General features: G+C 40.4%; 1 protein-coding gene across 5 annotated transcripts in view; it reads left to right on the top strand.

Annotated features, from left to right (window-relative positions):
* The window catches only part of POLN (DNA polymerase nu), a 96,580-nt gene extending 89,283 nt beyond the window's left edge, over positions 1-7,297 (top strand). For 3 of the 5 annotated variants that reach the window (XM_061359820.1, XM_061359819.1, XM_061359817.1), the window contains one exon: positions 6,123-7,297. In XM_061359820.1, coding sequence (XP_061215804.1) covers positions 6,123-6,256 — 134 coding nt within the window. In that variant the 3' untranslated portion in view covers positions 6,257-7,297. Of the gene's footprint in view, positions 1-3,213; positions 3,276-6,122 lie in introns of all 5 variants that reach the window. The other 2 variants (XM_061359823.1, XM_061359818.1) reach the window with 1 other exon arrangement.
* The last annotated feature ends 6,143 nt before the right edge of the window (positions 7,298-13,440 follow it).

Below are 13,440 nucleotides of genomic sequence, written 5' to 3'. Positions count from 1 at the left end.
TCTTAACACTTACAAAGCATTCCAGGATGAGTATAATCAACAAATCTCGTAATTGCTGACTGAAGTTTTTGAGAGATAAGTTGCAAAGGTTGGGAGAACAGCATTTTACAGATGCCATTGCAGTATATGGCTGGCTGCAAAGAAACATTTTAAAATGAATAATTTATGTGCCCTAGATATACTAGATTTTTGACTGAACAGGAATAATTATTATACCAAAAGCCTCCATCTAAATCTTAGAAAAGAAAAAGAAAAGCTAAGAGTGATTGAGATAGATGTATCTAAACATTGTGATCACTTTTGTTAGTGACCACACTCTACGATGTATATGAGATAAAGAAGATACAGTTGTGTATGTTTGGGTTGTTATTTTGAGTCTTGAAAAGGAGGAGAGTTTTCAAGGAGATATGAGAGAGTAGCAGGAGAATCAGATACATAGGACTACAGGGGACATCTCCTGGAATTACATACCACCATTCCACTGGAGTTTTTATAAATGATCATCTCCACTGGCGGACTGTTCCAGAATTTCATCTCTCCAAAACCTAGGACTTTAAGTTTCCAGCCTAAATGTATTCAGCTAGTTTACTTATTTCTGTGCAAAGACTGTCATTTAGTTTTAATGCTTCCTTCTTCACTGTTTACTGTATTAGCAGGCTACTAAATGGGAATGGTAATCCAGCTGCTATATCTGATCCTATGTATTTATTATTTCATTCAAATTCTGTTGTAAAGTAGATGTAGGCAAATATTTTGGATACTTGCAAAGGTATGGTTTCAAAAGGCTGAAATGCCAGAAAAAAAACATTCTGATTGCTTGAAATTAATGGTTTCACTATGCCACCCATTAAACTCTGGGAGTAGATGGAGAAGTCAGTGTGACATGGGAAAGAGAGTGGGGAGCCAAACTGACACAGAAAAAAAAAAAAAGAAAGAAAATGGAACAAACCCATAGAGAGGTCACAATGGGAAGTCAAAGAGAATGAGGAACCATTAGGTTTGTTCACTGATGTGGCCACTTTGTGCTTTTAAAAATTAAGAGCAGTTAAGAATGTCAAAGAATTTTGATCATGCCAAATGCCTTCAAGCAAAAGCTGTGTGAACAAACAGAGCAATCATCGATGACACCATGAGCCCCCTTCTGAGGCTAACAGTTACACAGGAGAGAACTAGTCAAAGTCAGAGGTCTAAAGAACTAGGGGAAAACTGGTTTCACTCAGTGCATATGCAGCCAGCATCCTTTATCATACCACTCATATCTTTCAAACCATGAATTGATGCCACTGACTTGTGCTCCATCTTTTGTTGCCCGTTGGAGCTCTTTATGTCAAAAAGACCTATTCTTCCATTGCCTGATGCTCTATTGCTGTTTTGCTGTCTAACAGGTCAAATAACATTAAGTTGCACAGTTGTGTGCCCTTCATAAGTGCTTTGGTGGAACATACAGATCTGAGTAATTCTGTATGAAAAGAAGAGAATCCAGATTTTATGTTCTCATAAAAGCCTTGTGCAGCCATAGCCTGGAAAAAATGCTTGCACAGGGACTGACTGGCAATCCCTTTGCCTTCTGAAGGCATGATGCCTGGTTGGAATGCCCTGGTGTTGGCTGTATGGCTGACCTCCTGGAGTTGGCAGCTTGTTTAAGTTCAGAGTGGGCTTCTCAAGATGGAAGCAGTCCATCACTCCTCTATTAACAGCCATGTTGACTTGGACTTCATTTTAAATGGATAATTATTTAGGCCAGCACTTCCCCTTTCACAGTCTGGGTTGCAATATTTGCTTCTGCTCCCCAAAAACAATGTTATGTCTTATACAGGACCGTAAACTACCTCAGGTCTAACATGAAACAAATATATAGGTGTAATGTTGTGTCAACAAATATCTCTGTTTCCTCAGCTTTGGCATTTCAGGCATTGATCTTTTCAGCTACTGCATAATTTGGACTTCATGGAAAATCTTATGACAGCTCATTAGCATGCAAGTCTGAGTGAGCCAACACACTGAGCACTCCACTTCTGTTCAGGCAGAACCTTATCATTGTTATCAAGCCAGCCACAGTGTCACAGATGTGACACAGAACATTCCATACTGTTCTTCATTAGAAGAGATTTCTAATGGCATCACTAGAAAAGGTTTCAGTGGCAGCCAGAGCAACAATCATAGGCAGCTTCTTGTTGCTCCTTTGCATCTACCCTGAGCTGCAAAAGCAATGTGGTGTGCATCGAGGGATAATTTCCAAAAAGCTTCTAAGTACTCATGTGGTTTTCAGTCCAGCAGTATTGCATATCACCATGTATTGCATACTCTGATACTTCTCAATTCTGTGAGGCACATGGTGACATCCTGTCAGAGCAATGGAGGTTGCTCAATAACTTTTGTTCTGGGGCTCCCTGGTATTCCTATTTCACTTTCAGTCGCTGAAAGTTATTCCTTTTTTTAAAAGCTCTTTATCCATTGAATCTCTCACTGATTTATATTAGAACAATATTCTGTTGCAGCAACAAACATTGTCACGTAAAACACTAATTGGCATGACCAAGGATGACAAATCTGATCCCAGCTGATTGATTTGGAACAATTATAGATGCATTTGCACAGTAATAGTGAGCATAGTGTTATGATGCGATGAGTTGTTAAGTTGCATAAATCATACTGAAGTTTAATTGTTTAGATTCTTGATCACTCCGCTATCCCACAGTGAAGACCTTTCTTAAATTTAGCTCTGATCTTTTACTTTGATGAATAAGATATTCCCAACAGTTCAGACTTCCAGTCTTTTTTTCCTTGCTTGGTTTTTTCAGATTGAGTTTTACGTCTGCACAAGAAGATGAAAATGTATAAAATGTCACCAAACACACAGTTGAGAGTACTGAACTTGAAAGCTGAGAAATACAGCACTTGCACATGCTGTACCTCTGTATAAAATACAGTAGTGCTGGAGTTGTCTGTTTATGGGTTATATAAGCTAAGTAACTGCCAAAACTTCACCCTAAAATTCTATTTAAAATAGGGAATTGAACCTCCATGAGAGATAAAATAGAACTTAAAGAAAAACACAAACCCCTGAAAAAATGGTAAACAGTTAATGATTTTTTTAATGTAGAAATGCAGATATTATATAACAGAATATAAGCCATGTGATTTATTTGTTTTTCTGTATAACAATTCTATCATGGAAAATAAAGCTGTAGGCTTTTCAAATTTACCTTACAGCACTGGTAAAAAGAACAATGGAGTCCCTGCAGCAAACCACAGCCTTGGAAGTGCCACTAAAGGTAAGGGCAATTCTGAATTCCCATTAGCATCTGAGGCATACTTAGCTCTGTATGTTGTCATCATCCTACTGAGAAACTAGAGACAACGATTTTGCCTTTCACTTCAATAGTTTCATTTTCATATTTGAAGGCAATTGCATTTTTAAATGGCTATAAAAATTCTGAAAGAAAATAACTGAAGGAAACTCAAGCTCCATTTTGGAAAGTGTGATTGTCATCTACTCTTGTCTTAGCAATGCAGTATGGTAATTTCAAACTCTATTTCCTTCATTGCCATGAAATTTCTGCTGGGTGTGGTAGAGTGAGAAATATGTGCCTTTAATAGGCTTTCTAAATGTGCCAGGCATTCATTACTGCTGAAAAACTATTGCAAAAGATCTTTCTTCAGTAATTTTCACTTAGAAAATTGGTCTTTTTACCATTTCCATGTGTATGCCTAAAATACAAAGCAGACAAAGTCACTGGCCAGTGTTTTAAGGATATCTACCAAAAAAAGTCTGTAAAAACTTAGCTAGCTATACACTACTGTATCTGGGTATTGGACCTAATTGTATTTATTTTATAAAAGAATTCTATTTTTCTCTCACAAGACTGTACCCTTCACCCTAGCCTACCTCTCAGCTTTTGTTGTTTAATAAAGGATTATAGTTCCTGGGGATCCCTAAACTTATTAAATGAGCAACAGTGCAAGGGTTTCCAGTTTCCTGAGAAACTGAGTTCTTGGTGTTGACAGCTCACTCATTCAGTGTTATTACTGAACGGGATTTGGGGACAAAAAAGTATTTATTTCAGAAATGATTGCAACGTACAGACTCGCACTAATGGAAATGGATGAAAAATAAAACTGCTTGTTGAGTTCTAGCTCCTATTTCTTCCTCCAGATCTTCTGTATCTTCTATTTGTTTCAGCATCTCAGCCACTCTGATGCTTTCTGTGGAGGTCTTGCAGTTACATTTCCTGGGTTCTTGTGGAGCTCATCTTTCCCACAATAGCTGTGAGAGAATCATGAGTAGTATTCCTCATGATCAGGGAGATCTCAACTACTCTTCCCATGCTGGAATCCCCTTCTCAGTGTTCCATAAAGCCTTGTGAGAACTTGTACTACTGTTCACCAGATTTGGTCAAGTGAGACCTGGCCACTCTGGGATTATACATTGCTTGCACTGACGCTCCCAAGCTTTATAAACTGCATTTCTATGGGTTGCTTACATTGTATATTTGTGCTTACCTAACTTCTTCAGTTACAAATTCCTTGAAAAACAAAGCAAGACTGTATTTCAAGGTGTACCTTTGAATGTTTTTAATGACAGTATTAGTAACGTGACATGCATGCTGCTATAAGGTTCATTAAAATAATCAAATACGGTATTGCTGACAGCATACAAGGTGAACAGCAACACTACAGCCCTTCCTTGACAGTTTTAGGAGACTCTTTTTGGTGACTTTGCCAGAGAAAACATTGTTCCTACTTTGCCTAAGGAACTCATTGCCATGAAATAAAGTATGAACAATTTAGTGGGTTTCTATGAAAGACAAATAATTTACACGGTTGATGAGAGTGTTGATGGTTACATGGACAGGATATAATTTCGGTGTTATATATTTCAGACAAGCCATTAATGGCAGGAGGTTTTAATGTCCTATGAACAAAATGGGACACACCATCTCAGAATACAGTCTTTTTCACTTCTAAGGTGTTTACTATCACACACTGACAAATTCATCTTGAAAATTAATAGTAAATGTATTCAGTATGTCATTCTCTGTTAAACAACAACTACATTTTACTAGGTGAACAGAAATACATTCTTGGACAGTAGGCTCTTCAAAGACGAGGACTTTTTAATAGGCAGTAGAAGTATTTGGAAATACATGTTTTATTACCCGTGTTTTGGTCTCCTTTTCCTGAGCAAATTACTGTATGCAAATGGCATACTTTTGCTCCTACTGCACCTAAGACTAAATGCATCATGAAGATACTTCCACCATCCTCTGAAGCATCATGAATGGATCAATGGCAGATGTCAGATAGAAATTATAAAGCACCAACAGCTTGGCCTCAAAGAAAAAAACTGAGAGTGATCTTAAAAAAATATGTATTTTTATTCATGTTGTTTACAGCAAAAATGTCTTCTAGGATTAGAGATGTTGGAGATGAAAAGATTTTCATGAAATGTTCCTGCTCTCCTTCAGTGCACTTGCTTCAACTAAATATGTATTATGTGCTCTGTTAATATGAATATTACTTATTAATACACGGGGAAAATGTCACTAAAGTAGAGCACACACATAGTCTTAATGGGGAGAGATTTCTTTTTCTTCTTTGAGGAAAAGGATGCTTTATCTTTGAAGTAGTTTCTTTACCAAAATATAGTCCTTGCTAATGAGGCAGCTTTCATGTCAGAAAATCTACTGTGTAGCAGAGCACCAGTAACTGCAAAACAAACTGAAATGAAACCAAAGCAACAACAAAAATACCCCAGAATTGGGAAAGTGGATGTTAAAAAAACCCTAGTATGTTTATGCATTACTGACAAAACTCTGTTTATAAACACTCTGGTTCTGTGGCTCTTTTGAGAAACTTAAGAAGATGAATTTTGCTTTAACATATTCCGTGCAATTCAGTAACATGTATCTGCAACTTCAAAATAGAAAGTTAGGCTGAATTGTTAAGGTATTTTAATCAAAATTGTAGTGATAATTAAGTAGTAATAGGTATGAAGGGCATATTGATAGGCATGTAATCTAGAGCAGTATCAACATCCAAAGGGAAAAGCAAAAATAGTAATCTCGCTATATGTGATGTGTGTGTTTGTTTAAATTTTCATGTTTTTTTTTCTCTGACAGGTTCCCTTGAAAGTGATTCTTACCACTGGGAAATCATGGGGGTGTATGACAGAATTGCAGGAGATGTAAAGCAGTCATCGGGGATGTTATTCAGCACCCGTACACCTCATTGGCCTATGCTGATTCCTCGTTGAATCACTAGGCAACAGCGCTGCTGGATCTTTCATAAGCACCTAATACTCTGCATGTGAATTTTTTTACTTCATTTTGTCTGTAGCCCTAGGCAACGGCAGTGAGATAAAACTGGTTTTTACCAGTTCATTGTGTTTCCTTTAGCCAAGGTAACCAGCAGGGAGCTGCTTTTGTTCAGAGCTAAATTACTTACATGTAAGAAATGAAGCAAGACTATATTAACCCTTTGGGAATGTGACAAATACATTTGAGTTAGAGGTTTAGACTTACTATTTTGTGAAGTGCTTGTGTAAAAATACTTGTAATCTGGCACCGTTTGAACAGTATCAGCAAATTCTTAATGTTGTGCTCAGCTTACTTTATATTTTGTGAGTAGAAGGCAGCTGCTTGCTTTGCATCACATGTTAAATGCCGCGTTCCACAGACTAAGAAAAAGAGTTCTTTGGAAATTAAGAGTCTCCAAATTAATTTATATTTAGGATTTTGGAGCAAAACAGGTAAACAAATCTGGATGCCTGAACACACTAAAAGCAACTAAGTTGTTGTCAATTCACTTAGTTTCAAATTCTATTTGTACACTCTAGCCTCAGAATATTTTAAAAGAAGTGAATTTTGCCTAATCTGTTATTTTTATTACTGGTGCAATGCTAAATATGGTTCACATAAATTTTAGGGTTCAGCCTTATATTCTTTTTAAGATTCAGGCTTCTATTTTAATGCTTGGATTTGCTAATGATATTTTGGGTTTCTGTAGAGTTTATTTTTCAAATGAGTTTGTTTTGTAACATTGCTGTTTGCCAAGTTCTGCCTCTGTGCTTGTAGAATATGAAACTGTCCTCAAAGTCTCCTAATTACTTAGAAGTTGAAGTCAAGCACAGAACTTTTAAGAGGTGTCCAGTATCTTTCAGCATTAGATCTCAAATGATCAAAGTAAGGTAATTTAAATTTTTAAAATGTATAGTTACAGAGATCTTACAGCAGTTTTAATTTGTATCATTAAACAGTTTTGCATTGTGCTTAAAGGCATTAAACTATTAAACATGTTTTTCTGATGTTGCTTATTAATCATACATAACCTGTCAGCTGAAATGAGTCAGGCATTTGTAAAATTGATTCTTGTAGTTATAAAATTAGCAGTGGCCGTGCAAGCAAAGTCAGAACCTTACGTGTATTAGCTGGGGTCAGCCGTTTGGTTGGGGGGAGAGTCCAGCCTGCATGGCTGTGACACTGCACCAGGTTGTGGGGGAGAGGGTCTAATTTCATCTTTCCATAAGACAAGAGCCTGCACTCATTTTCTTCTGCTTTTTGCCATTTTGAAGCCTTTTGTGCTTGCAGTGGGATTGAATAAGTGTGAGATGTTCCACTACCTCATCTGTTTCACTCCTGTTGAAGATGCACTGTTTTCAGGATGCCTTGCTTCTCTAAGGCTTCATTGCTAACCTTGCCACTGTATTAAAGAAGTCATCATTTTTGTATGTTTCCCAGCTGATTTCCACCTGTGTATGCTTCTTAGGATGCATACTTTAAAACTAGATAAGGAATTTTTCAAGTCCTGATCAATACTTAGGCATACCCTTCAGCCTAACAAAAACCAAATACACGCTTAAGAACATAAAGAACCTTGATCCTGTCCTGTGAATTGACGTCTGTTCAAGTATGAAGCTACAGAAATGCAGAGGTCACCACCCAGAACAAATTTTCAAACACAGCCCTTCATAAAGGACTGTCAGTCACGGTTCCCCAGACACATGCACTTTGTATAGTTTGTCATACAGCGGGCAAGGTTAATACTTTGCATTTGTGTTGCAGAGAGAGACTGGGAGCTCCCTTGGGCACCAGGTTTGCCCCTTCTGCTCTTACAACTTCTCTTCCTGCTTTCAGATTCCTAAAGAGTCAGCTGACAAAAGGAAGAGAACCAAGCAATAAGGGCACTGCTATATCACACACATCCAAGGGTTCAGTCTGCCTATGCTGGTGGGAGGGCAAAAGGCAAACTGAGATAATTTTGGAGGATTGTTGGTGACCAAAATTTCAAGGTTTGTGTCCTCACAACTTGCAAGGTGCATACCATGAACTCACGGTATCTTTCCAGTACTCCAGATTCTCTGGTAAATAACATGATTTCTTCTAATCGTAGCCTGTGAGTTGTCATATAGATTTAAGTGAGTTGTAGCCTGTGAGTTGTCATATAGATTTAAGACATAGCGAGGTGGAGACCAGAGCTCTTTGGTGTATGTTACCAGTGTCTGCTGTGCTATGAATTACAAATGCTCGGATGTCTTCTCAATCTTTTGGTTCTGTTCTTGGATAGCCAGGTGAGTATCAAGTCTTTACTATCTGCTCTGTGCTACTGTGTTAGGTATAGGTTTTGTGGATTATTAGATTTATCAGACCTCACTGAAGTGCTTTGGCTTCAGAGTTCCTCAGTTTTTAACTACTTCATAAGATCCCAGACATAGAGAACAGTGCTGAGCCTCTGGGACCATTTCTTTTACTGGGCAATCCATTTGCACTGCCTTCTATCCTGTATGGCAATATAGGGTTTGGAAACAGCTGTATTTTTCCAATTGTGAAATTTCAGTAGTATCTATCTCTTTAGCATGGCAGTAACTTCCTTGAACAAGCTCTTTGAGATAAAGTAGTGTTTGCAGTTCATTTCCCAACAAGGTCCTGTGGACAAGGCATCAGTTTTACCTCACTTGTGTGCTGATCTATGTGTAATTATAAAATAAGGGCAGTGCAGTATTTCCAAACCCTAGGCAAGCTACCCTGCAGCATGCCTGAATCTAAAGAGCCATTATAGGGAAGCAAGGCCAGTCCTGACCACAGATTTCCTCCCAAATAAATACAGGTGAAAATATTCTGTATTTGATGACTGCCAGGAATTCCTTTTGGGTGGCACAATAATTTCATACAGAGAACTCAAGACCCTTATTCTAATGGGAATATGACCACCTTTTCAGGTTATTTTAGTTCTGAATGAAAGGGACTGTAAAACATGGGTACGCTGGAGCAGAAGCAATCATAAGAGCCCTTTTCAATCCTTAAAACTCTCAACTTGATCTCTAAAATTATTCCCTTTTATCACAACCTATGAAGAGGTACTGGGAAAGCAAGGAACAAACCTTCTGTCTGAAGTGCAGAACCCTACAAAAGTACTGAGCAATGAGTGTGGGAGATCACAGAATAGATGGGGAGAGGGGAATAAGTGGCTCTGCTTATCTTCAGCTATCTTTTATGGGCAGAAATTACATTAATTAATTCTCTGAAAGCAGTAATAACCCCTTTTGAACTGACTTGTGTCTTTGGGTTTAATTTCAGCTGTGTCTTTGGTGGCCTGAATCTTCCCTTAGATCATCTGTGAATCTTTTCATTATTTGCCATGTGCAGTAGCGGGGAAGGAATGTTATCTGAAAACACTTTGACTTGGTACCTGCGAGACATGCAACTGCACAGCTGTTTGCTGGCATTTGCGTGGGTATGGCATGATCAGTACATACCTACTCAGGACTTGACTCTTTTGATGTCCACATACCACTGTGGAATGGTGGGACTCTGATCTTGAACACTGGTCCAACCTGATAACCTTAGTTCAAACACTGCTCTCAGATTTTATGTGAGCAAGACATTTTAAGTTTCTTAGATTGGATTAATTTCTTAGATTGGATATAAGGAGGAAATTCTTTCCTGTTAGGGTGGTGAGGCACTGGAATGGGTTGTCCAGGGAGGTTGCGAATGCTTCATCCCTGGCAGTGTTCAAGGCCAGGTTGGGTGATATGGTTTAGAGCGAGGTGTCCCTGCCCATGGCAGGGGTGTTGGAACTTGATGATGTTACGGTCCTTTCCAACCCTAACTATCCTATGATTCTATGATTCTAAGTGTGAGGGGAAAAAAACCTCTCAACTTTTGAAAACTGAGGGTAGATTGAGACAGTGAATCTGCTAAAGCCTCCAGGACATCATTTATTCTTGGTAATGGTCAAGTAAAAGCCCTTGAAAGTAAACTCATTTCATTTGGAGGAGTCGACAGAAACTGTCTAATTTTCTTGCTTAATCTGTTTTGAAAAGAAGGCCAAAGAATGGGTTGAAGGTTGTGTGATGCATCCTGATAAAGTTCCTCAGTGGCCTAAAACATCTCACTTCATCATTAGAAGATGTGGATAAATCCCTGAGTAACCTGGTCTTGACCTCATAGCTCACCCCCCAAAGTCCCAGCCGTCCTGAATTTCCCTATGATCCTGTCATTCTTCAGTTGGACAACAGCTGAAATTCCCTTCAAATATTCTCCTGCACTGCATTAAAGTATACGGTGCCGTACTAGAAGAAGCCCCAGAAATGTTTTGGAATTTCATTCCGCCTTCCCACCTGTGTTGCCTCATTCTGTGCCAGGATTTACTCTATTCCCTGGCTCACTGGCTCACTTGTGGCTGGCATACTTCCTTTTGATATTAGCAGGTTGTCAGAAACATTTGGCTACAGGCTCTTCGGAAAGGATAGGCAAGGAAAAAGAGGTGGTGGGGTTGCACTGTATATCAGGGTGTGCATTGACTGCCTGCAACTCAGTGTTGTGAGTGAGAAGGCTGAACGTTTGTGGGTGAAGATCAGGGGGAAGGCCAACCAAGCTGATATCCTGGTAGAGTCTGTTACAGATCACCTAGCCAGCATGAAGCTACGGACGAACTGTTCTTCATACAACTGAGAGAGTTTCATGATCACTTGCCCTTGTTCTCATGCCCTTCAACCTACCAGATGTCTGCTGGAAGTGCAACACAGCAGAGAAGAAACAATCCAGGAGGTTCTTGGAGGGTGCAGAAGATAACTTCCTAACCCAGCTGGTTAGTGAGCCAGCTAGGGGAGATGCCTGCCTAGTTTTGCTGTTCACAACAGAGGACTGGTGAGTAATGTGATGGTTGGAGGCTGTCTTGATGTCCTGCATTCAGCAGTAGCAGTCATTTTCATCCTTCTTAGTAGCTGGTGCAGTGCTGTGGTTTTGACTTTCAGCCTGGGAACAGCACTGATAACACCGAGTTTTTAGTTCTTAGTCAGTAATGTTTACTCTGACCAAGGACTTTCTGAGTCTCATGCTCTGCCAGGGAGGAGGGGAAGCCGGGAGGAAGCAGAGACAGGACACCTGACCCAAACTGACCAAAGAGGTATTCCATAACACAGCACGTCATGCCCACTATATAAACTGGGGGCAGTTACCTGGAAGGGTTAGATCACTGCCGGGGTCGGGCTGGGTATCAGTCGGCAGGTAGTGAGCGGTTGTATTCTCCTCCCTTGTTATTTCCCTTATCATTATTATTATTGGTGGCAGCAGCAGTGATTTGTGTTATACCTTAGTTACTGGACTGTTCTTATTTCAACCCGTGGAAGTTACATTCTTTTGATTCTCCTCCCCATTCCTCTGGGAGTTGGGGGTGAGGAAGGGGGGAGTGAGAGAGAGACTGCATCGCAGACTGAGTTTAAACCACAACACTTGGGCAGAGCAATCATGAAATGGTTGAATTTTCAGTCCTTGGAGAAGTCAGGGAGAAAGGCAGCAAAACCTTCACCGTAGACTTCTGGAGGGCTGACTTTGGCCTGTTTAGGATGCTGACTGGCAGAATTCCGTGGGAAATATCACTGAAGGACAAAGGGGTCCAGGAAGGCTTGGTACTCTTCAAGGGATTTCGACAGGCTGGATCAATGGGCTGTGGCCAGTAATATGAGGTTGAACAAGGTAAAATGCTGGGTCCTGCATTTGGGCCACAGCAACCCCATGACACACTACAGGCTTGGGGAAGAGTGGCTGGAAAGCTGCTCAGTAGAAAAGGACCTGGGGGTGTTGATCAATGCTGCTGAACATGAGCAGCTTGTGCCCAGATAGCCAAGAAGGCCAACACCATCCTGGCCTGTATCAGCAATGATGTGGCCAGCAGGGCAGGGCAGTGATCATCCCCCTGTACTGGGCACTGGTGGGGCTGCAGCTTGAATCCTGTGTTGAGTTCTGGGCCCCTCACTACAAGAGAGACATTGAAGTGCTGGAGTGGATCCAGAGAAGGGCCATGGAACTGGTGCAGGGCCTGGAGCACAGGTGTGATGGGGAACAGCTGAGGGACGGTGCAGGGGGGTTTAGTCTCAAGAAGGCTCAGGGGGGACTTTATCACTCCCTACAGCTGCCTGACAGGAGGTTGTAGTGAGGTGGGGTCGGTCTCTTCTCCCAAGTAACAAGCGCTAGGACAAGAGGTAACGGCCTCAAGCTGCACCAGGGGAGGTTTAGATTGGATATTAGGAACAATTCCTTCCCCATTGGAACTGGCTGCCCAGGGCAGTGGTGGAATCACAGTCCCTGGAAGCGTTCAAAAATAGTGTGCCATAGGTTAGTGGTGGCCTTGGCAATACTGGGGTAAGGGTTGGACTTGCTGATCTTAAAGGTCTTTTCCAACCTAAATGATTCTATGATTCAGGGAGTGGAAGGAAATCAGCTCTTATTTCTGGCATTCTGCAATAATTGTAGTAGGCAGGGTATCTCTGGGATTTAACATAAATTTCAATCATATCCTGAGTTTGCTTTCCTGGGAAACTTCCCCAGCCTGATTGGAACAGCTCTGCTGAAAACAGCAGCGTCCCATCAGCTGGGTCTTTTGAGACATCTTTGAAGTGCACTTCTACAACCCATTTTTGTAAGACCCTCTCATGTTATCTAGTGTGTCTTCACCATCCACTGTAAATCCAGGCAATTTTTGATCCTCTCTGCTTGGTTTTCGAACTCTGAAAGTCCAGCCCCAAATGATGTTTGCATTTTGTGGTGTGTTTTGCCACATCACCTCCTCCATTAAGGCTAATTAGTTTGATAATCTTTAGATTCTTTCTTCCTCATCTTTTCCTGTCTGCACTGATAATCTAATCCACTGCCAACCATTCCCCACACTTCATAGATACTGCTACTACTGGTAGTAAACCTCTCATTAGTAGTTGTCCATAAGTTAAAAGGAAGGTTGCTAATCTTTCTTCCTCTAACCTCTGTGCCCTCAGCTTGCTTCCCTCTACAATTTGGCATTGCTGCATTTATGGCATTTTGGAGACAATTTTCTGGCGAAGTGTATTTTTCCTGTAGTTGTTCATTTCATGATCCATTTTATCCGTGGTATCAAAAACTGACTGAAGAAACTCTGTCTTCCCCCCCTTTCATTTTTTGGCAGATT

The sequence above is a fragment of the Neopsephotus bourkii genome, unplaced genomic scaffold, assembly GCF_033783945.1.
Source record: "Neopsephotus bourkii isolate Nb327-2 ecotype Australia unplaced genomic scaffold, CSIRO-AGI_Nbou_v1 NB_994, whole genome shotgun sequence".
Lineage (NCBI taxonomy): Eukaryota > Metazoa > Chordata > Aves > Psittaciformes > Psittacidae > Neopsephotus > Neopsephotus bourkii.
This window is presented reverse-complemented; position numbering and strand designations above follow the sequence as displayed.